Source organism: Lynx rufus, unplaced genomic scaffold, assembly GCF_022079265.1.
Source record: "Lynx rufus isolate CCGP_SWC_20201006 ecotype Redwood Valley unplaced genomic scaffold, mLynRuf1.p SCAF_3, whole genome shotgun sequence".
NCBI classification, from domain to species: domain Eukaryota; kingdom Metazoa; phylum Chordata; class Mammalia; order Carnivora; family Felidae; genus Lynx; species Lynx rufus.
In genome coordinates this window covers 56048366-56069137 of record NW_025814845.1, presented here as the reverse complement: position 1 = coordinate 56069137, position 20772 = coordinate 56048366, and the positions used below count along the sequence as shown (strand labels likewise).

The following is a 20772-nucleotide window of genomic DNA, read 5'->3' as shown; positions in this document are numbered from 1 at the left end:
TTGAGAAGAAAACCTTTACAGTTTTTTTCTCTAATTCATATGCTCTTGTGAAATATTTCAAAGGGCTCTAAAGAATTTTTCTTTTGTGAGTGTGTGACAGAGGCTTAGATAATCTTTTCCTTACATAAACTGTTCATACAACATTCTTAAAATTTTATTCTGAGACTTTTTAAGAAGGAATAGGTTTCTTACCCATTTTAAGCAGTAGGTTTCCCTTTTGCCCTTAAATTAACTTTTGAGATTTATTATTCTGAGGTTGTATCCTTAGACTATGAGGTCAGTAATAGATTTAACTCTGAAATGGGTATTTGTCTTACATTGAAGATGTCTGTACCTTAATCCCCTTTAAATAAAGATAGGATATTCTAAGAAATGATAAGTTTGGTTATGAAAGGCAGGTGCCCCTTAGGAGCTGATAGTTATATAGTCTACCTTTAAGGGAGGCAATTAGCCATCTCTATTTTGTATTTATTCTCCTATCTTGTTTTTCCCTTTCCTGGGATAGGTGGGTAGTCCCAACCTGCTTTATCTAGACAAGAGGGAAGCAGATACCTTCTATGAGTAATTTCCCCCTTAAGGTTTCCATAAGGCTTTCCTTGCAATCAAATGTTTTCCTGAAGATTTAACACTAGGGTTTGACCTGATGCCCATTGTTGGCCCTGTCAGGATTCCTCTCTCCTTCTGAGACATCTTTTCAGAGGAAGTATGAGAATCATTCTAATAGAGTTTAGTCAGAGGTGGGGGTCATAGATGGGGTCATCTTAGGTACCAGGACTTAAAATAAAACACTATTTTTTTACTCAGTTTTTTTGTTGTTGTTCTTTGTTTACTTATATTGCTTTTAACATTGACCAACTGTTTAATTATAGTGTTATGGATTACATAGGCTTTTAAGTGCAGTGGTTTTTCTAACTGTAATGCATTTTACGATGGGAAAATGACTTCTTAGTCTAAGGAAACAATAGCAAAATGCATTTTTGAAAAGTCGTTTACTATTCCTTTGAAAACTATAACAGCATACCAGGCCAGTTTATTGCTCTGTTTGCAGAATACCTCAAGAATAGTCAGAAAATTGCTGCCTAACCTTTGTTATTTGTTCTCTGTATGTATGTGTACACTCACACAAATGAATTTAGGCTATACCTATTAAAAAGGAGGGGAAATTGGACCTAACTTTTTCTTCTTGGTCAACTTACAGGGGTGGCACTGAATCAACAAGACAGGCAACTCAGTTGATCAATGCTCTGATCAAGGATCCAGACAAAGAAATTGATGAACTTATTCCAAAGAATCGTTTGAAAAGCTCCTCAGCAAATTCCAAAATAGGGTCATCAGCACCTACCACCACTGCTGCTAACAGTTCCTTAATGGGAATTAAAATGACGACTGTAGCTCTGTCATCAACATCTCAAACTGCCACAGCACTCACGGTGCCTGCAATTTCTTCTGCATCTACTCATAAAACCATTAAGAACCCAGTGAATAATGTGAGGCCTGGTTTTCCAGTTTCTCTTCCATTAGCATATCCTCCTCCACAGTTTGCACATGCTTTGCTTGCTGCTCAGACTTTCCAGCAGATCCGTCCACCAAGGTTGCCCATGACCCACTTTGGAGGTACTTTTCCACCAGCTCAATCCACTTGGGGTCCTTTTCCTGTCAGGCCTTTGAGCCCTGCCAGAGCTACTAACTCGCCTAAGCCTCACATGGTGCCTCGCCATAGCAATCAGAATAGCAGTGGTTCTCAGGTGAATTCAGCAGGTTCTTTAACTTCAAGTCCAACAACTACAACCAGTTCATCAGCTTCAACGGTGCCTGGTACATCTACAAGTGGCAGTCCAAGTTCACCTTCTGTCAGAAGGCAGCTTTTTGTCACAGTTGTGAAGACATCCAATGCCACCACCACAACAGTCACAACCACAGCAAGCAACAACAGCACTGCACCCACAAATGCCACATATCCTATGCCTACTGCCAAAGAACACTACCCAGTATCATCCCCATCTTCCCCATCACCACCAGCCCAGTCAGGAGGGGTTTCTAGAAACAGCCCTTTGGATTGTGGAACAGCATCTCCAAATAAAGGGGCATCTTCCTCTGAACAGGAAGCAGGTAGTCCACCAGTAGTAGAAACAGCAAACAGTAGACTTTCAAACAGCAGCAGTTCTTCTGGGAGTTCATCAGTTCATTCTACTCAGCAACAACCTCCGGGATCTGTTTCTCAGGAGCCAAGACCACCTCTTCAGCAGTCTCAGGTTCCTCCCCCGGAAGTTAGAATGACTGTTCCTCCTTTAGCAACAACAAGTTCTGCTCCAGTGGCGGTGCCTTCTACTGCCCCAGTGACTTACCCTATGCCTCAGACACAAATGGGATGCTCCCAGCCTGCTCCTAAAATGGAAACCCCTGCTATTAGACCACCCTCTCATGGCACAACGGCCCCTCACAAGAATCCAGCTCCAGTGCAGAGTTCATCTGTTGCAGTCCTAAGTGTCAATCACATTAAAAGACCTCACAGTGTTCCCTCTTCTGTCCAGCTACCTTCAACCTTAAGTACACAAAGTGCTTGTCAAAATTCAGTACATCCAGCAAATAAGCCTATTGCTCCCAATTTCAGTGCCCCCTTACCATTTGGGCCCTTTAGCACATTGTTCGAAAACAGCCCTACTTCTGCTCATGCCTTCTGGGGAGGATCTGTTGTTTCATCTCAGTCAACGCCAGAATCTATGCTATCAGGAAAATCCTCATATTTGCCAAATTCAGATCCTTTACATCAGTCTGATACTTCCAAAGCTCCAGGTTTTAGACCGCCATTACAGAGACCCGCTCCAAGTCCCTCAGGTGAGTTTGTATTTTCTAACATTCTGCAGCTGTTCCTTTATACAAGTGATAGGAAAACTCTTGGTCATTTTCTAATATTTTTATTCCATGAATGGGCCAGATAGAGATTGTTGTATTTAGTTCACTCAAATGCTGTTTTGAGTATTAGATATGTTGAGTATGGGTTTTTATATTTTAATTCTTATTTTTTTTAAGTTTTTTATTTATTTTGAGAGAGACAGAAACAGCGCAAGTGGGGAAGGGGCAGAGAGAGAGAGAGAGAGAGAGAATGAATCCCAGGCAGGCTCTGTGCTGACAGCGCGGGGCTCGAACCCACAAAACCTTGAGATTATGACCTAAGCTGAAACCAAGAATAAGACGCTCAACCGACTGAGCCACACAGGTGCTCCAAGTATGACGTTTTTTAAAAAAGTCTTTTTAGAAGCCACAGTGGACTTTATCTTGAATTTCCCACAGATAAATTTCTTCGTCAGATATATTTTTCTCAAAATAAAGCAGTCTTTTTTGTTTTAATAAGTTAAAATTAAAAAAGGTTTATTTCAAAAAGTAATAAAGCTTTTTAAAATTTGATTTCATTTCTGTCTTTTTTGTTTTTAAAATAATGAGAAAAACAGGGGCATCTGGGTGGCTCAGTCAGTTGAGCGTCTCACTTTGGCTCAGGTCATGATCTCACCATCCATGCGTCTGGCTCTGTGCTGACAGCTCGGAGCCTGGAGCCTGTTTCAGATTCTTTGTCTCCCTCTCTCTCTGTCCCTCCCCCACTCATGCTCTGTCTCTTTCTCAAAAATAAATAAATATAAAAAAAAGAAAATAAAAAAAATGAGAAAAATACAGAGCCACATAGTTTTAATAAGGTAGCTCCTAATCGTATGTGCTCTTCAAATTAAAATTGAATAAAATTAGAAATTCCTCTTGGTCAAACTAGCCGTTTATTGAAAACTGTATAAAACTGACATACATCACTGTGTAGGTTTAAGGTGTACAGCATAATGATTTGACTTATATTGTGAAACGATTACTGTAATAAGTTTAATTAGCATCCATCATCATATAGATACAATAAAAAAGAGGGAAAAAATTATTTTTCCTTGTGATTTTTTTTTCCTCTTAGGATTTTACTCTCTTAACAACTTTCATATATATCCTGCGGCAGTGTTAACTATAGTCATCATGTTGTACATTACATCCTTATGGTACTCATTTATCCTATAAATACCTTTTCATCACCTTCTTCCAGTTCCCCTTTCTCCCACCTCTGGTAACCACAAATCTGATCTTTTTCTACGCATTTGTTTGTTTTTAGATTCCACATATTGAGATCATACAGTATTTGCCTTTCTCTGACTTACTTCAATTACCGTAATTCCCTCCAGGTCCATCCATGTTGTTGCAAATGGCAGGATTTCCTTCCTTTTTATGGCTGAATAATATTCCTCTGTGTGTGTGTGTGTGTGTGTGTGTGTGTGTGTGTGTGCGCGCGCACGCGCGCGCACATATGTATGCATGTGCACCCACGACATCTTTATCCATTCATCTGTTGATGGACACCATGGTTGTTTCCATGTCTTGGCTATTGTAATAATGCTGCTGTGAACATGGGAATGCAGATATCTTTTTGAGTTAATGATTTTGTTTCCTTTGCTATATTTCCAGAAGTGGAATTGCTGGTTTATATATAGCAGTTCTATTTTTAATTTTTTGTGCAGTCTCCATACTTTCATTGTGACTCTAAGCTGGCCTTATTTCAATATTTAATAAGCACATATGGCTAGTGGCTACCGTAATAGAAAGTACAGTATCAAATATATCTGTTTTCTTGGAAAGCTCTATTATCATTTAATATGATGCTGATATTTATAGAGAACTTAAAGAAAGATCTCCTAGTTGTAAGTGATTGCTTTTTTTATTAACTTTTTACTTTGAAATGTTTTAAATTTATAGAAGAATTCTTCTGTAATTACCCCATGTTCCCCTAGTATAAATATTTAATATAATCCTTTATTTTTTAAAACTAAGAAGTTAATATTGGTACAGTACAATTGACTACAGACTTTATTCAGATTTCACCGGTTTTTCCAATAATGTTCTTTTTCTGTTGCATTGTCCAATCTGGGATACCAAGTTGCCTCTAGAGCTATGTATTTTAATGTGAACATCTCAAGTAATTAAAGATAAGCCATACCAGAGATAGACAAACTATTGTCCATGGGCCAAAAATGGCCTGCTGCCTATTTTTACATTTGTTACGTTTTAAAATTGAGATTTAATAATAGTGTAAGATTTTTTTAATGATTAAAAATATTTTTAAATTTTTTTTTTTTTCCAACGTTTATTTTTGGGACAGAGAGAGACAGAGCATGAACGGGGGAGGGGCAGAGAGAGAGGGAGACACAGAATCGGAAACAGGCTCCAGGCTCTGAGCCATCAGCCCAGAGCCTGACGCGGGGCTCGAACTCACGGACCGCGAGATCGTGACCTGGCTGAAGTCGGATGCTTAACCGACTGCGCCACCCAGGCGCCCCTAAAAATTTTTTTTTTTTTTAAATAATACTGTGTGACACAAAAAAATAGGAATTTGAATTTCAGTGTTCATAAGTAAAGTTTTATTGGAACACAGCCATGCCCATTCATTTACATATTGTGTTATAGCTACTTTCATGCTTTAATGATAGCCTGAAAATATTTACTATTCAGCCTTTTGCAGAAATGTTGCTAACCTGATCTGTGTTATTGAAGTGATGACATTCTGGGACTAAAAATTTCTAAATTTAATGGGAACTGGATGTAATTTTTACCTATTCCTATGACATGTGAAATACAATGTAATGAACATGGTCAGTAAATGTTTCTTTGCTGGGGACTGATGGAAGTATTTATGTGTACTTACAAAATAATACAATTTCTCTTGAGTACTGAAATGTTAGAATTAAGAGATCATCATATGCCAATGCATTGGAAATGTTTTTATATTTCATATTTATGATAGTTGGAATTTATTGAAAATACTTCACTTTTCAAAACAAGGTGAATTCTAGGTAGTGTGTTGAGAAAGACTAAAATTAAGATTTAGAGAAAAAGGAAACAAATTCTTATTTTGTGGAAGGGTAGGGAAAAAAGGCCAGCTCTATAAAGGAACTGAGGTTTTTGGGGGTGTATAGTTGATTAGAGCAAAGTTAGCATGAAGTTTAATTTGAGAGTCTGTTGGGAGTACTACTCAATTCAGGTCAGCAAAACAGGCATGTTTGCCTTCACAGTTCTACCACTATTACCACACTCAAGAGAATTAACATTAATTAAACAATACCAACCAATATGCAGTACCATCCTCCCATATATAACCATTGTGCCTGTGTGTTTCTTTCTTTCTTTCTTTCTTCCTTTCTTTCTTTCTTTCTTTCTTTTTTTTTTTTCTTTTCATCCAAGATTCAATCAAGGTTCACACATTGCTTTTGGCTGCCATGTTTCTGTGGTCTCCCCCAGTCTAAAATCTCACTACCTTCCTTTGTTTTTCTTGACATAAATCCTTTGAAGAGTCCAGTTGTTCTGAAGAATGTCCCACATTTTAGATTTAGATTCATCTGTTTCCTTAGTCCATGATTGATTAGATTCATCTGTTTCCTTAGTCCATGATTACATTCAAGTCAAACATTTTTGGCAGGAACTTCAAACGGGTGATGTTTTGAACCTCACACTGCATTACATCATGAGGCATTCACTGATGATTGTTTCACTATTAGCTTTAGAAAGGATGGCCACTTAGTTAAGATGCTGATCATCAGATCTGTCCATTGTAGAAGTATAGCTATGTTTTTCTCCCCCTATAGTTTTTTTAGACTTTTTTTTTTTTGCGTATACATGATTGAGTTTATTATAAAAAAGGTAAGAAAAAATGGGGTTTGAGATAGGAAGGATACAGGTGGATAGGCCTCAACAGCACTGCCACTGATCTACCTGTTCTTTCACATCAAGAAGTTGATCTTGCGAGTCATTTCCATGTTGTAGATCCACTGGCAGGTTTCATAGCTTCCCCTCTGTCATCGGCGACAAGGCTTTTCATAGTACCGCCGCCATTGCTTAATGTCCTCAATGAGCCCATCCATGGTGAGGATTCTGTTTAAGGTCCTGTGGGTACCTTCCACATTTCCTTCCTGTACCATCACAGTCCTGGCAATGAACTTCAGATGTTTTGCCATGACCTTGGGATTTAAATCTTTACTCTGCAGGACCCCATGCTCTCCAGAGCCAGCTGCTGGGAACCTTAGCTGCTAGACTTTATTTTTTAAATAGCACTTTTAGGTTCACAGAAAAGCATAGAGAAAATTGAGAGGAAGTACAGAATTTCCCACATATCTCCTGCCCCCAGCAGGCAGAGCCTCTTCCATTATCAGTATCCCTGACCAGAGTTGTGCATTTGTTAGAATTGATGAACCTCTATCAACACATCCTTATCAAAGTCTGTGGTTTTCGTTACGGTTCACTTTTGGTGTTCTACATTCTGTGGGTTTGAACAAATGTTTAATGACACGTATCCATCAGTATAGTATCATACAGAATATTTTCAGTGTCATAGAAATAGTCTCTGCTTTGCCGAGTCATCCCTCTCTCCCTCCTGAGTTTTTTAAAGATAAGTTTTTAGGTAATTCCTTGGCCATTAGGCCAGTTAAAATTCCAATGTTGATATTAAATCTACATGTATCTATAATTAAAGTATCATATATTAAAATTAAATATAAAAATAATTTTCCTTGATAATTGTTCCTTTTTTATAGTTCTCTTTATAGAAGGGAAAATGAGTCAATGGACTGGAAGAAATAGCAAGGAGAAATCTAAAATATTTGCGGGTATTTTAGAGGTCTCTTAATTTTAATTTAGTTTTTTTTTTTTAATTTTTTTCTCCTACAGGTAACTATTATAAATTATCTTCTGTCTTTCAGGTATTGTCAACATGGACTCGCCATATGGTTCTGTAACACCTTCTTCTACACATTTGGGAAACTTTGCCTCAAACCTTTCAGGAGGTCAAATGTATGGACCTGGGGCACCCCTTGGAGGAGCACCCGCAGCTGCTAACTTTAACAGACAACATTTTTCCCCACTTAGTTTGTTGACTCCATGTTCATCAGCATCGAATGGTGAGTATTATACATTATAATTCCATAAGAAGAGTTTGTATATGTTTCCTTAAGAGCAAGAGGTTTTAAGTGGGCAAAGACAAAAGATGACTTACGAGCTGTGAACAAGTCTTGAATATATCAAGACTAATGAAATGGGAACAGAGGAACAAACATTTTTATAAATAGCAAATGATTAAAAAGTCTGAAATAAATTATAATTTTTGAGTGATTTCACCTGCTTAGTTTTTTCTTATACTCCTCTTAACATTAATTTTTATACCTAAATATATAACAGATCTGGATCAGTGTCTTCTATGTTGAGCTGAAACTAAACCATCATAGGAATAAACATATTCCTTAAGATGTCTACATATAGGTGATTCATATTCGTGTGTGTGTGTGTGTGTGTGTGTGTGTGTGTGTGTATGGATAATTTTTGATTTTCATGTTCATGAAAAAATAGGAATTGGGAGAAAAGGAGTTAAAATTGCAACATGACTGCTCATTGAAAAGGGTTAACCTGAGGGGTAGGTGCCTGGGTTGGTCAATCAGTTGATTTTTGCTCAGGTCATGATCTCACAGTTTGTGGCATCGAGCCTCACGTCGGGCTCTATGCTGTTAGCTTGGGGTGGATTTAGGATCTTCTCTCTTTCTCTCTCGCTCTCTGCCCCTTCCCTGCTCATGTGCGTAAGTATTACTCTGAAATTTTTGGTAGCTAATCTTTAGAATGGGTTCTCAGAAGCAGAGGCTGTTTTTATGCATAATAAAAACATACTTATTAATATTTATTTAGGAAATAAATTCAGGGATTTTGTGATGAAATTCAGAAAGTATGATAGGTTGTTTTGCCCTATAGTTTGTTTCACTGTGTGGGCTTTTCATTGTTTTTTTTTTTATTTTTTGTTTTTTGGTTTGGTTTTATGTTTGATTTTTGTTTTGGTTGAAAAAACATTGTGCTTTTTGTAACAATGCAACCAATATAGGTTAAGTTTTCTAATACATTGCTGATTGATACAGAATATCACTGAAGCTATTAAAATTGTTTTCATTGATGCATTCCAACATTTTTTGAAGTTTCAAAAAAGCTTCAGGGGTGCCTGAATGGCTTAGTCGGTTGGGCATCCAACATCAGCTCAGGTCATGATCTCGCAGTTCACGAGTTCGAGCCCTGCATCGAGCTCTGTGCTGACAGCTCAGAGCCTGGATCCTGCTTCGGATTCTGTGTCTCCCTCTCTTTCTGCCCCTCCCCTGCTCATGCGCTCTCTTGCTCTCTCTCTCTCTCTCTCTCTCTCTCTCTCTCTCTCTCTCTCAGAAATAAACATTAAAAAAATTTTTTTTAATTTTCTAAAAGTTTCAGAAATATTCAAACTTACAGAAAAATTGAAAGAATACTTTAAGAAGCATCCATATTCCTTTCAATTGTTAACTCCTTAAAATTACCAATTTTTTAAACATTTTGCTCCATTTTATGTAATCTCCAGTTTTTTATTGTTGAAACATTTGAAAGTAAGGTTTAGATATGACACTTGTGACCTAAAAACTTTAGTGTCCATCTTAAAGATAAGGACATTTTCTTACACAGCCACAATACCATTATCACATAAACGTTAATATTAGTAATGTCATGTCATACGTACTTCCTATTCAGACATCCCCAATTGCCCTAAAACATTTTTTAAACATTTTTTTTTCCCTTCGAACCATGAATCACTCAGGGTAAATGTATTACATTAGACTATGTCTCTCAGGTCTATCTTAAAAAAATAATTTTAAACTTGTAAGCATAGTACAAAGAACCCTTATATATTTTTCTCAGATTCACCAGTTGTTAACATGTTGCCACATTCTTTCATTTTCTGGGTGTGTAGGTGTATAGAATTTTTTTTCTGAACCATTTTAGAGTTAGTTGCAGGTATCAAGCTGTTTTCCCCTGAATACTCTAAAGGATTATATTTTTTAAAATTAAGAATATTCTCTGCTACAACTATGGTACAATTAGCAAATTCAGCAAATTTTATGTTGGACAGTATTAGCTAATACATAGTCCATATTTACATTTACTAGGTGTCCCAATAACACCTAGTAATTATAAATATTATAATTATAAATAATAATAATTATATAGTTTAAATTATATAGTTTAATAATAAATATTATTTCCTCTCATCCAAGATTCAAATCAAGATCACAGATTACATTGAATTCCATGTCTTTTTAGTGTGAAATATTCTGGAACTGTTCCCTCAGTCTTTCTTTGTCTCCCAAAGAAAGACATTTTGAAGAGTACAGGTCAGTTGATGATAAAATTCCCCTTCATTTGTTTTTCTGATATTTCTTCATGATTAAGTTTAGGCTAAGTGTTTTTGACAGGAATATTAGTGTGTAGTCAATGTTGTGTCCTTATCTCAGTATATTGCATTAGAAAGTATAAAATGTTAAGTTTGTGCCATTATTGGCACTGTTAACTTTGAATCATTTTGTTAAGATCATGAATACCAGGTTTCTGTACTGTCAAGTTATAATTTTTCCCTTTGTAATTAGTACGTAATCTGTGTAGAGTTTCTGTGAGACTGTTCTTATTCCTCATCATCCTTTCAGGCAGATTATAAGGGAATGGGGGAAGAAGTAGCACTTGTCTGAGTAATATAAAAATTTTACTTTTGAAATGATGTTAATGTTTATAAATTCCCAAAACACCACACCCAACTTTGTTGAAGGAAAAATGCTAAAATTGAACATAAATAGAAACAAACTTATCTGTATTGCAAATTATTAACATAAACCTACTAAAAAAATAATCCAGGGGAGCCTAGGTGACTCACTCAGTGGGTGTCCAGCTCTTGATTTCAGCTCAAGTCATGATTCGCGATTCACAGTTCATAGGATCAAGGCCTGCGTTGGGCTCTGTGCTGTCAGCGCAGAGACTGCTTGAGATTTTCTGTCTTCTTCTTTCTCTGCCCCTTCCCTGCTCATGTTCTGTCTCTTTCTCAAAAATAAATGAGCATAAGGGGCGCCTGGGTGGCGCAGTCGGTTAAGCGTCCGACTTCAGCCAGGTCACGATCTCACGGTCCGGGAGTTCGAGCCCCGCGTCAGGCTCTGGGCTGATGGCTCGGAGCCTGGAGCCTGTTTCCGATTCTGTGTCTCCCTCTCTCTCTGACCCTCCCCCGTTCATGCTCTGTCTCTCTCTGTCCCAAAAATAAATAAACGTTGAAAAAATTAAAAAAAATAGAACAATTCAAAAAACTTGTGAACATAGTACTTTATATACCCTTCACTCTAAAGACGACGAGATTTCAGACAAATCTTCAATTCTGCTTAGGACATGTGATTTTTATAATGTTACGGATAAGCAGTTCTAAAATTATGGGGTTTATTATAGGATTGGGTTAATAAGTATATTGATGATGCTGGGATGCATGGTCCTCACTGTGAGAAAAGAGAGGTGTAAAATGGGGTAAGGTAAGGAAGAACCCTATGGAATTGGATTAGAATTAGAGGATCACTGTGAACTCATGATTTTTCAATTATCTATATATTGGAGTGAATCATATAAAATTGCAATTTTCCCTCTAGCTCTATCTACTGAAAGGGCCTAGAAACAATTAATCTTTAATAGCAGTGAGCACATCCAGTGTTTCTATCTATCCGTTAAATATTTTTGTCCACTGAAAGAAACTATGCTTTTTTTTTTGTTTTTTTAAGAGAGGGAGCGCATGAGCACAATTGGGGGAGGGGGGCAGAGGAAGAGAGAGAGAGAGAATCTTGAGTAGACTCCATGCTCAGTGCAGAGCCCGACATGGGGCTTGATCCCATGACCCTGGGATAATGCCTGAGTCGAAATCAAGAGTCGGATGCTCAGAGGACTGAAACACCCAGGTGCCCCAGAAACTAGGCTTTCTTAGCTGATTCTAGAGTTGGGGGAGGGAAAGCATAAGGGGAGCCTGCAAAGTCTTCTGGTGTTAGTAATTGTTTAAAATGATGGGGACATGGCAACACACAGGAAGCAGCTTTACTAAAGGGACTCCCACTGGCCAAATTCAGGAAAATTTGACTACCATAATGAATAATGGCAGCTCATGGGATAAAATAAGAATCCATAAGTTCATAATGATTATGAATAAGATTTTAGAATTTAATTTAATTAGTTTTTTTTTAAGAAATTAAAATTTTACATGGGAACTCTCTTCCTTACAGTATAAGGACAACTCATACATGTGGGAGTTATGATTTGAGTCATTGTTTTGCAACCATTAAAGTGATTCAGGCAAGACTCTCACTTTTACCTCTAATACTGAATTTTTAACCAGTCTACACTTTCTTCACTTAGTATAGATCTTAATACTGTTATTTTTTAATGACCATTTTTAGTTTGTTAATCTGTTTATAGGAATGTAATTTTGTATTTTCATTTCTTCTAATCTTTCAAGATTTTGTTTTCAGTATTTATCTACATACTTTTAAAAGTTGCCGTTCTGGGGGCCCCTGGGTGGCGCAGTCGGTTAAGCGTCCGACTTCAGCCAGGTCACGATCTCGCGGTCCGGGAGTTCGAGCCCCGCGTCAGGCTCTGGGCTGATGGCTCAGAGCCTGGAGCCTGTTTCCGATTCTGTGTCTCCCTGTCTCTCTGCCCCTCCCCCGTTCATGCTCTGTCTCTCTCTGTCCCAAAAATAAATAAACGTTGAAAAAAAAAATTAAAAAAAAAAAAAGTTGCCGTTCTGGATGCTGTTGTAACCACAGAAGCATGTGACTTATTTTTCATAATGTATTTGTCTGGTTTTATGTACTTGAACAGGTTCTGTCATATTTCTCCATATAGTCTATACATCTTCTCACTCCCTCTCCTTTAGGACACCAGATATTAGGACCTTGCAAGTTAAGTTGGGATGTGGCGGATACAAGACCCTTCCTGTAAATTTTTTGTTAGAAAGCAAAGAACCCTTTCTTGAGGCCCCAGAATAATAGATTGATGATACCCAAGAACCTTCTGCATATAAAGGCTGGGTAGAGATCACCTGAGCCCTTATTCCACCAAACTACTAAGATCTGTTTTACCAACACTCAGTCAGCTCATGCATTGGTACTGATCACTGGCTCTAGTCTGTGCATTTCAGTCCTTGGCCAATTTAGTCAATGGGCCGTGTTGACATTCAGTCTTATAAAACTGTTGTCAGATCAAAAAGCACTAAAACATAATTCTGAAAGGAAGAAACTAATTTTACATTGTGACACAATATACGTGTGTGTGTGTAGTTGAAATAATATATTTACAAAACAGTTGTTATCCTTACAATGTATGTTGCATGCTGGTATTTTCTATTCTGTTTTCTTTCTCCTTTAAAAACATTTTTGTAAGCTAGTCATGACCAGCCACATTAATCTCATTATCAATGGTAGTTCAGTAAACACTGAACAGAAGCATGAAGAAACAGTAATTTTCTTGAAGGAACATTTTTTTTTTTTTTTTAAATGTGTAAGTCACTTTGCTCTTTCAGGACCTGTTGTCATTTCAAAACCGAAATGGATTTACCACGAAGCCAATGAAGTTTAAGCTTCAGGGTACCTTATTTGCCAAGGGACCCTGCCAAAGCCGTATACCTAGTTTTGTGTTTGTAATTTTATATTCTTTTTCTAAAGAAGGTTCTCCAGGCCTGAAATGGATCATTCTTCACTCAGATGCCATCATTGGTCCAGTAAGCCTGCAGGGAGGAAGCAGTAAACAGTCATCTGATAAAAATATGGCTATGAGATTGGCAGAATCTGTGGAGAGGACAGATTTCTTAAATGGGCCAAGTCAGCAGGCAGGCCTCATTATTCTGTCCATTTAAACAGAACATGGAGGGTTGCTGTTATTTTGCTTTGTTTTGCTTTTGTTTTCGGGAGGATTCAGGAAAGGAAAGAGAGACTAGATCTAATACTGAGGATTGGGCAGGCTTCTGGGGGTGATTCTAGGAGAGGTAGAACTCATTTGTCCATCATTCCATCCATCCATCCTTCTTGCCTGCCTACTACCTTTGACTTTGTCTTGACCTTAGTTATAATGGGTTGATTTTTCTCAGGTATGTAATTATGCCCTTTTGGTACATAGTTTAAAAAACAAAACCTAAAACTTTATCCCTTGTGTTTACACCTTCTGGAATATTCTCTTATTTCCAATACTTTCCCGAGTTTTGTCATTGTTTCCAGCTTTACTGAATTATGCTGTTTTTCATATGTTTTTCTTTCATTTCTCTTAGCCCACATTAGAATTTTAGAATACAGCTTTCTTTCTGATACACCTTTGGAATATTAGAGCTTTCTTTCTGGCATGTTTTTATTGTCTGTAAGATGTTATGGGTTCATATCTCTGTTAGTTCACAATAAATAGCTTTGTATGGAATTTGGCTTCAGTTCTATTCTGTTTCACATTTTTAAATGAAATGAGTTTTCCTGAATATTTAGAAAGGATAAGTGGATCAGATATCTTTTCTAGCTTAAAAGCTCTAGAATTTTGTCTTTTAGGTAAGTATGCACAAATATGGCCTTGTACTTCATTATATTTCCTGGCTTTGTTATCCTTACCCTCCCACCACCCTCACCTCTGCCTTCTCTTAAATGATCTTGTGTTTGATTTGCTCTGTTGTCTCTTTCCTGCTCAATTTGGAATCTGTTCCCAGAAGTTTCCTATCAGTGTGGCGCTTTATTCTGGAATGAGATTTCAGCAGATATTTTTGAGAGTTCATAGGGCCACTATTGCTCTGACTTCTTCAGACTTTACTGTAAATCCCTTGTAGTTACCCAGCATAGGCAGAAGTATCCCACTTTCACCTGCTGTTCTGATTGGCCTTTTCTGCTTTTCCTCTGACTACCTCTGACTGTTTTGTTGTTCTCCTATTCTGTTCTTAGGTCTGGAGAATTGCTTCTTTTCACACAGATGCTGACAACACAGAGGTCTTGTAGCTGTTGGTGATTTGTCCCATTCACTTATATTATTCAATTCATTTGGATACTTTGTTAGGTTTGTTATAGATGTTATCCATGGGTTTTTGGCTTTGTTTACTTGGTAGATTGTTTTATGGAAGGATTTGTGAAGAATCAAAACTTGCTGCTTGCTGAACCTCCATCTTCTTAGAATTCCCTCTTATACCAGTGTAATTTTAAGGTGAATTTTAAAATACTTTTAGTTGCTTCAAAGACACATAGTTGGCTTTTCTATTTTGTTATGATTTGTTAAAAGTAATGCTGTCAAGAAATGCTAATGGATCCATGACCACAGGAAATATATATATATATATATATATACACTCATATATATATTTGTAATGTTTTATTTACTTTTGAGAGAGAGAGCGTGAGCAGGGAGGGGGCAGAAAGAGAGAGGGACAGAGGATCTGAAGCAGGTCCGCGCTGTCAGCAGAGAGCCCCGATGTGGGGCTTGAACTAACAAATCGGGAGATCATGACCTGAGCCAAAGTTGGATGCTCAACTGACTGAGCCACCCAGGTGCTGCCCCCACAGGAGATATATTTTAATTTTTTATTAAATGGTAAAAGTTTTCTTGATTTACTTTTACAGATAAGCTCAGAAGTTTCATGTTTTTGTTTCCCATTATCTATATCTTTATAATAAATTACAATTTATAAGGTACTTTCACATTCTTTTTTTTTCTTTTCTTTTTTTGGTTAATAATATCACCACAACTCATTGAGAGAGGTGGTACTATTGATTTAGCCTAAGTGGACCTCTGTTAAGCACTAGTAAGACAACATTGATCTCCACAGTATAGTACTTTCCAAGTCTATATGATTCTAAAATATGTATAGCAAATCACTTTTAAGCATATTTAGGCTAATAATATCACTGAATTTTCTTTGTCCTCCAGATTCTCATAGCTTGGGAAGTAGAAGCAATATGCTTTTGGGTATGTGTATTTGTATGTAGATAGATAGATAGATGGATTGATTGATTTTGCAAATTTATTAGCTACCCGAATCCTTTTGGAGGAATATAGACACACACACACACACACACACACACACACACACACACACACACGGAAAACGTAAATGTAAAAAAGATGGTTAAATTGAAAAATAGTATTAAATGACTATCTCTAGGGCATACGGTCAGGCAGTTATGAGTAAATTGTAGATAGGCAGGCAGGTAACTGTTTGAACTTTTAAGCTTCAAGCTCCACCATTTATACCCTCTTTAAATTTAAGTGTGCTTGATACTTAAACTTTTCACAAGAAATAAAGTTTTGGTTTTCTTATTTTTTTCTTCTCTGTAGTACATGAAGAGATTGAATCACTAAAGAATACTCCCACATTGCCTATATTAAGAACTCACCTTGTTTTGATACATAAAGCTTAAATTGTCATTTCAGAAAGCTTGCTCTGTGGAATACCATGTGATACAATAAAACAAAGTTGGGCAATGAGGCATAGCTTTCTGTTGGAATTTTATTAGCATGTTAAGGTTTCTTGAAGTCCTGATTGAAAGAAACTAATTTTTTTATGTTAGATTTTCCAAATTGTTGGATACCTGAATCCCTTTGTTTTCGCCATTGTATACCAATGGACACGTGTTCTCAAGGAGTACAGTTTGGAAATTGCCAATACAGGCATGATTTTCCCCACCTCTATTTTGGTGGTGTTTACCTTTTTTACTTTAAACATTGTCTTCTTACTGCTCTGGTGTTTATTTTACTCAGTGTCAAACATTAATTTATTTAAATATTAATTAGTTTAATGGGTTATATCACATGTGTAGTTGGACATCTTTACATTCTGTCATGTAACTAAATGGAAAAATTGTGAATCAAATTTTTAAAAATTATTGCAAAGTCCTGGACCTTAACCAAATTTCAGTATACATAATTTTCTAGCATTATTTTCATGCTTCATTTTCCTCAGAGAACACATACTTATGGTGTCTTCAGGATTTAAGATTTGATTTTACAAAATTACATGTATACTCTATAGATGACCTGTATACTATTTCAAAATATCTTTTCTCTAGATTCTCCTGCACAGTCAGTATCCTCTGGAGTTCGTGCACCTTCGCCTGCCCCATCATCAGTACCTTTAGGGTCAGAGAAGCCCAGCAACGTCTCTCAGGACAGAAAAGTTCCAGTCCCTATTGGGACTGAACGTTCTGCACGTATCAGGCAAACTGGAACTTCAGCTCCATCTGTTATTGGGAGTAATTTATCTACATCAGTAGGGCATAGTGGAATCTGGTCTTTTGAAGGGATTGGTGGCAATCAAGGTAAGACTTGCTATCCTGCCTACTAGAAATTAAGTTTATGCATTTAACTAAAATATCATAATATGTAACTTTTACAGTCATTCTTAAAAGATCTGTGTTCATATCTCTTTGTTTTGACTAATCAGTTTTAAGAGTTCACGCCATTTTTTTATTCCCATGTGATCTCCCATTGAATTTATCATTGCATTCTGGAAGTTGTCTAATACAAGCACATTGTTTTCTCCATTTCACTCTATTAAGGAGAAGCTAGTATTTTCCTGGGACTCCAGCTTTTATCTTACCTTAGCAGTTTTTCTTTTGTAATAACCAGTGTTTAAGTTATTTTATTAGCCTATTATATACTACCTGCCAACACGGAAATACTGCAGTAAATATATAAAAGTAGGTCATTATTCTAAAGGGAAGCACAATTCAATGTGGAAAATTCTAGAAAAAAAATACAGAAAAGACTTTATTTTGCTGTCTTTTGATGTTAAATATCACCAACTATTTTTTTCTGCCTCTTTGTTTTCCCTCAGATAAAGTAGACTGGTGTAACCCTGGGATGGGAAATCCCATGATTCATAGGCCAATGTCCGATCCAGGAGTGTTTTCACAGCATCAAGCAATGGAGCGAGAGAATACAGGAATTGTAACTCCTTCTGGTACATTCCATCAGCATGTTCCTGCAGGATACATGGACTTTCCTAAAGTTGGGGTAATGGTGACTTAAATAACCATTTTTATATTTCTAAATGTTTTTCTTATTATTAGCCTTATTTTACTTCCAAGTGGGTATTTATGAGATGATATGTGGGCTTCAGACTGTAATTATATGTCAAAATCTGGCTAAAATATAAATATTTATATCCTGATATTGTCCCAGTTGTTTAGAGAAATGTTCTTTGACAAAACATTTTGGCTGTATTAGGCTTATATATAATCTAATGCTAGAAGAAATCATATGATGGAAAATAATTTTTAGATTACCTAGATAATGTATATTTTCAAAATAAGATGAAGTTTCAAATATCAATTTTAATGCCATTGGTTATATTGGGAAAAGTAAGCAGTGACTTGAAGATATGACTAATGTGCATAATTTTTGCTTTCTTCTTTTTTAAGGGTATGCCTTTTTCTGTGTATGGGAACGCAATGATTCCTCCAGTAGCACCTATTCCTGATGGTGCTGGAGGACCCATATTTAATGGCCCTCATGCTGCAGACCCCTCTTGGAACTCCCTGATAAAGATGGTTTCAAGCTCCACAGAAAATAATGGCCCTCAAACGGTAAGGCTGATCATTCAGTGAACATTTAGTTAGTGTTTATGAGATGCCAAGACAAACAGGATACAGGTAAATCATGGCAGTGAGGGAGTATGGTGAATATGGGAAGTTGAGGAAATTGAGGGAAATTTAATAGAGTTGAAATACAGTAGAGAGATGTGGAAAATGGTACCAAAGGCATAATATATTTCATTGGGTAGCAGATGGTAGGCAAAAGATTTTAAGTTGCAAAGTGTTATAATTTTATACATCAAAATTTACTAATGGTGTGAAAAGGGCCATCTAGAGGTTACTTCTTTTAAGTATTTTAAATTGCAAAACAATGTAGAACTCTGAAAATTTACAGAAATTATTAGTGTATTTTAGTTTATTTTGGTGTATATATAATATCTTTGTCTCATTTTCCTTCTTTAATCATCAGTCTATATGTATTCAGGTAATGGTTTTTAAAAAATGATAAATCAGATCCTGTTTGAGAATTAAGGGCTTATCATTGCTTTTCTTCATTGTTTCTAAGCGTGTTGCAGATTGAGTGAGATTTAGCTATTTTAGCTTATAGATATTAAGAGCACTTAATTTTTGTTTTTATCAAATATGTGTTACAGATGTAACACTTAATAAAATGTATGCTCGATTTTCATAGGTGTGGACTGGACCCTGGGCACCTCACATGAACAGTGTGCATATGAACCAGCTCGGCTGATGAGGATCGGCTTGTTAGCCTGCAGATTCCTTTTCATTCAGAGGAAATCACAAGTGGCCGAAAAAAATTCATGCTCCCAAATCATTCTACTGATGTGCTTGACTGAAGTGTGTAGGCTTTTTGCAGAAGAAGTTACTAACTGACCTATTTTCTGTGAACATTTGTGACTGCCCATTCCCCACCACCATCCGTTTTACCTTAGTTAGCATTTTTCTTATCATTTTTCTTTTTTTCTTTCCCTCTTCCCCTTTGGACATAACTTTCTGTTGAAGCTGTTCTTTGGCTGGTTGGTTTTAGTACTGTAAACTGCTTCTGAGCAAACACGGAAATTTAGCAAAATTATGTAAACTTGATCCTGAAGTTTTAGAATGGCAAATAAATGTACAATTGTTTACATAACAGAAAAGGCTAAGCAGAAAGTAAATTTCAATATGTCAGTATAGAGGCTCTACTTTATGTAGACTTAAATTAATGTGAGATATGTACCTTCATATTCAGAAATCTGGATGTTTCCTTCATACATTAAACTATTAATAAGCATAACTTTTCTGCTTGTGTAATTTAAGTATAAAGTAAAACAATGGGCATTATCAGTGGATGTTTCCCGATGCTGGCTTTTAAAATACCCATCTTGCTCTCTTTAGAGTTTGTTTGCAGCAGGGCACATATAGAAGAAATCTATCACTTTTTCATGTTTTTTTATTACCTTCTCACACTTTTAAAACTAATACACACTTCTCTTCACTCTTCTCTCTTCACTTTTACCGCTAATACCAGTAAAATTCTCTTGCTGATCGTGAAGTAATTTTGTAAAGATTTTTATTGTAATGGCTGCTACAGAGAAATGGAGCACCTTCGTCATCACTTGTGGTTGCTTCTAACCATAAAATGTTTAGTCGTTCTGAGAATTTAAAAAGCCACCACTGGTTCCCAGTCAGCATATATAGGCTCTTAATATACTGTTTATTATTAAACAATTCAATGTACTATTTTATATTGGAAAATATTGATTCTTAACATTGGCTTTCCAGTCATCAAGAGTCAACATAAAAATTCCAATTTTCAGTAATCTAGTGGAAAGTATCTTTCCCCCCCCCGCCCCCCCCCCAATTTTAAAGGCTTCTTATTCTCTACACTTGTATATTATCAGTGAAAGGGATCAACAGCTAACTTGGGGCAAGTAATAAGGGTAATTTTGCATTTGTCACTAAGACAGTTTATGGTATACATGACTACACAGAATACAAAATAACGTCTTCATTTTACCTGTTTATATAAGATACAGAGCCACACTAAACTACTCAATGGGATTTATCTATTCCATTCACTTAAAACAATAAACAATAACGTATTCAAGAAGAATATGTGTCCTACCCTGTCTCATATGGAAAAATAAATCATATGGTTGAAATATAAAAGAAAGTAAGCATAAAAGTGAAGTAATGAATTCATCAATCTCTCTTTTTTTTTTTTTTTAATTAAGCAGATTCCACAGTGGTAAAACTAAAATTTAGATAAATGACTCAGAGTTGACAATAGTAATATGGTTCCTTGGCTGTAAAGTAAATGAAATGATTTCTTTATTCTGGTAGCTTGAATAAGGAGTAAAAA

General features: G+C 36.4%; 1 protein-coding gene across 4 annotated transcripts in view; it reads left to right on the top strand.

Moving 5' to 3' along the window:
* Positions 1-19704, top strand: part of ANKRD17 (ankyrin repeat domain 17) — a 165056-nt gene extending 145352 nt beyond the window's left edge. For all 4 annotated transcript variants that reach the window (XM_047092429.1, XM_047092428.1, XM_047092430.1 and 1 more), the window contains 6 exons: positions 1199-2835; positions 7770-7967; positions 16944-17192; positions 17711-17889; positions 18297-18461; positions 19102-19704. In XM_047092429.1, coding sequence (XP_046948385.1) covers positions 1199-2835; positions 7770-7967; positions 16944-17192; positions 17711-17889; positions 18297-18461; positions 19102-19161 — 2488 coding nt within the window. In that variant the 3' untranslated portion in view covers positions 19162-19704. The remainder of the gene's footprint in view (positions 1-1198; positions 2836-7769; positions 7968-16943; positions 17193-17710; positions 17890-18296; positions 18462-19101) is intronic.
* The last annotated feature ends 1068 nt before the right edge of the window (positions 19705-20772 follow it).